The 2,500-nt window shown below is 36.7% G+C and overlaps 1 protein-coding gene across 2 annotated transcripts in view; it reads left to right on the top strand.

The window, feature by feature from the left end:
• The window catches only part of LOC119597059 (bestrophin-2-like), a 66,893-nt gene that overhangs the window by 44,474 nt on the left and 19,919 nt on the right, over window positions 1-2,500 (top strand). For both annotated transcript variants that reach the window (XM_037946514.1, XM_037946522.1), the window contains exon 2: window positions 1,650-1,724. In XM_037946514.1, coding sequence (XP_037802442.1) covers window positions 1,657-1,724 — 68 coding nt within the window. In that variant the 5' untranslated portion in view covers window positions 1,650-1,656. The remainder of the gene's footprint in view (window positions 1-1,649; window positions 1,725-2,500) is intronic.

Raw genomic sequence — 2,500 nt, 5'->3', positions numbered from 1 at the left:
AACAGAGAGTAGATAACAAGTCTTAATAATCACATAAAGATCACGATAGCAATTTGATTCTCTAATTCTGATTCTACATTTCATAATCACTACATGCGAACTACGTTGGTTGTTAGTGATAGACGTAGTTTGAATTACCAAAGGAATTGTGACGTGATGACGAGGCAATTCAAGGGCCTTGCGTGTTTACATGTTATTGAGCCAATGAGACTATTGGTGATATCCTGGAAAATATTCAGGCGGATAATTAACGTTATTTGGGGGTTTCTTAAGAGATAGAGGTTCTTGTAGTTATCACTCTCCTTATCATATACAATGTGATGCAATGTAAACTATGTTGAGTATATTTTGTAAACTACATAACTAGTGTATTGTATATATTATGCATTATCCCTTTTCCCAACACTCACGCACACACACACACACACACACACACACACACACACACACACACACACACACACACACACACACACACACACACACACACACACACACACACACACACACACGCGCACTTCTGAATCATGTCACAAAATCTTGCATATTTTTCATGCCAAACACATACATACACACACACACACACTGTATCAATTTGAATAAAGCATTCTAAATTTAAATCAGAATGTGAAAGTGTACTTGCGGCGCAAAAGACAGGAACAATTTGTAATACAAAGGAAAATGCAATGAAACATTTCCTAAAAGCTTATACCCAACTTTACTGTTTATCACACAATAACCCTTATATCTTATATCATCCATGCACTCTGGGTGATCTGATTACCGCAATAATGAACTGCGAGATAAGCTTACAATGTATAGGCAAATATACAGATAACCCAATTAGCTCAAACGAAGCTTAAGCTACTTTTTTGCTATTGGAAAATGTGGACCGTCATCTCCCTGTGTTTACAGCAGACGAACAAGAATTCTCCAGTATGCAGAGATCCAGTTTCATCATTATTTTGTTTCAGTGTATTAGACAATATTATGTAATGGAGCACTGCACGTCTCAGCGTAACTTTATTTTAGTACATTAGGTAATATTACATATTGAGACAAAATACACAGTTCTAGTATTGGAGTGAATGGTGTCGATTTTTTTAGAGAAAGAATACAGGTATTTTCTGAACACCCTTTACTTATCAGGAAAAAATGGATATCTTTGAAATTTTTGATTATAATATTAATTTCAATCTAGTTATAAAATTAGGGTAATTTGTAAATTCCCAGTCTGGCTTTCAGCGTGTAGGGGTCCTGGTGATGGTCTGGACTGCATTTCAAAATGGCGACTTTTGAATTGCAAGGTCTTTATACCCATCTATGTTTAGAGATAGATAGATAGATAGATAGAGAGAGAGAGAGAGAGAGAGAGAGAGAGAGAGATAGACAGATAGATAAACAGACAGATCTAGATAGATAGATACATAAATATACATATATATAAGTACACATAAAAACACAAACGCTGATATAGAAAAGGATTGATCTAATACACTCTTAATTTTTTTTCCTATTACTTCGTATCAATTCATATTGCATCTGAACCCTTTCTTAATTACGTCTCCAGGAAATCTAGACGTGATTATTTTGTAATTAATTGCACTGAGCTTCTTTTTCTTTTCTTACGCCTCTGTTCTCTCCCACAGGAACCCGATGACTGTTTCCTACACCAAAAAAGTCTCCAACACCAGCTTCTGTGGCTTCTCCAAGCTACTGTTCAGGTAGGCTGTGATCTGCAAACATCCCTCATGGTATTTGAAGGTTTTTTTTTTTTTTCTCTCTCTCGTTTTATCCTTTTTCAATTCAGTAATGGCTTTCTAGATTTTTTCCCCTTCTTTCATTCAGGAGAGGCCATTCATCGTTTTGCCTTCTTGTGTAAATAAAAATATTAAGCTCAATGTAAAATGTCTTCGATGTTTTAAACAGGCAAGCATTATGAGAAAGGCAACAGCATGAGTTATGTCGGCTTCCTTTCGGCCGGTGAGTCTAACATCACAGGCTTCTTAAGGGCCTGCTTGAGGCTTGACTGCCATTACTTGCACGTGCAACATTGAGACGCACAACGGCAGAGGAAACTAACGTTGGTGTCCCCTTTTAGATCGTAGTCATGGCATGGTTATTATCCCGCTTGACAGATCGTGTTATTGGGTTCGTGATAGATAGGTTTGGGTAGGTATACGAGACGAGGAGAATAACTGGGGTACTGCGCCATGGTGAGACAGCAGACCTTTAAATGAAAAAAAAACAATAAAAAAAGTTTTTTTCGGATAAGAAAGAGTTTTCCAGACAAAGAAAAGGATTTCAGTCAACAGGAAAGAGAGAGAAAAAGAGAAATGGACAACAACAAAGCCGTTCTCAGACGTTTTAAAAAGTTAGCCAAAAACAGACTTCCCTCACGTTAGCGTAGAAAGTCCCGTTTAAACCTCCCAAAAAAAGGTAAATATAGAAAAATAATAAAGATAAATAAATAAACGACCGCATGCTATAACAAACGACG

This window comes from Penaeus monodon, chromosome 3 (genome assembly GCF_015228065.2).
Source record: "Penaeus monodon isolate SGIC_2016 chromosome 3, NSTDA_Pmon_1, whole genome shotgun sequence".
Lineage (NCBI taxonomy): Eukaryota > Metazoa > Arthropoda > Malacostraca > Decapoda > Penaeidae > Penaeus > Penaeus monodon.
The sequence above is the reverse complement of the archived record's forward strand: the minus strand, read 5'-3'. Positions and strand labels throughout refer to the sequence as shown.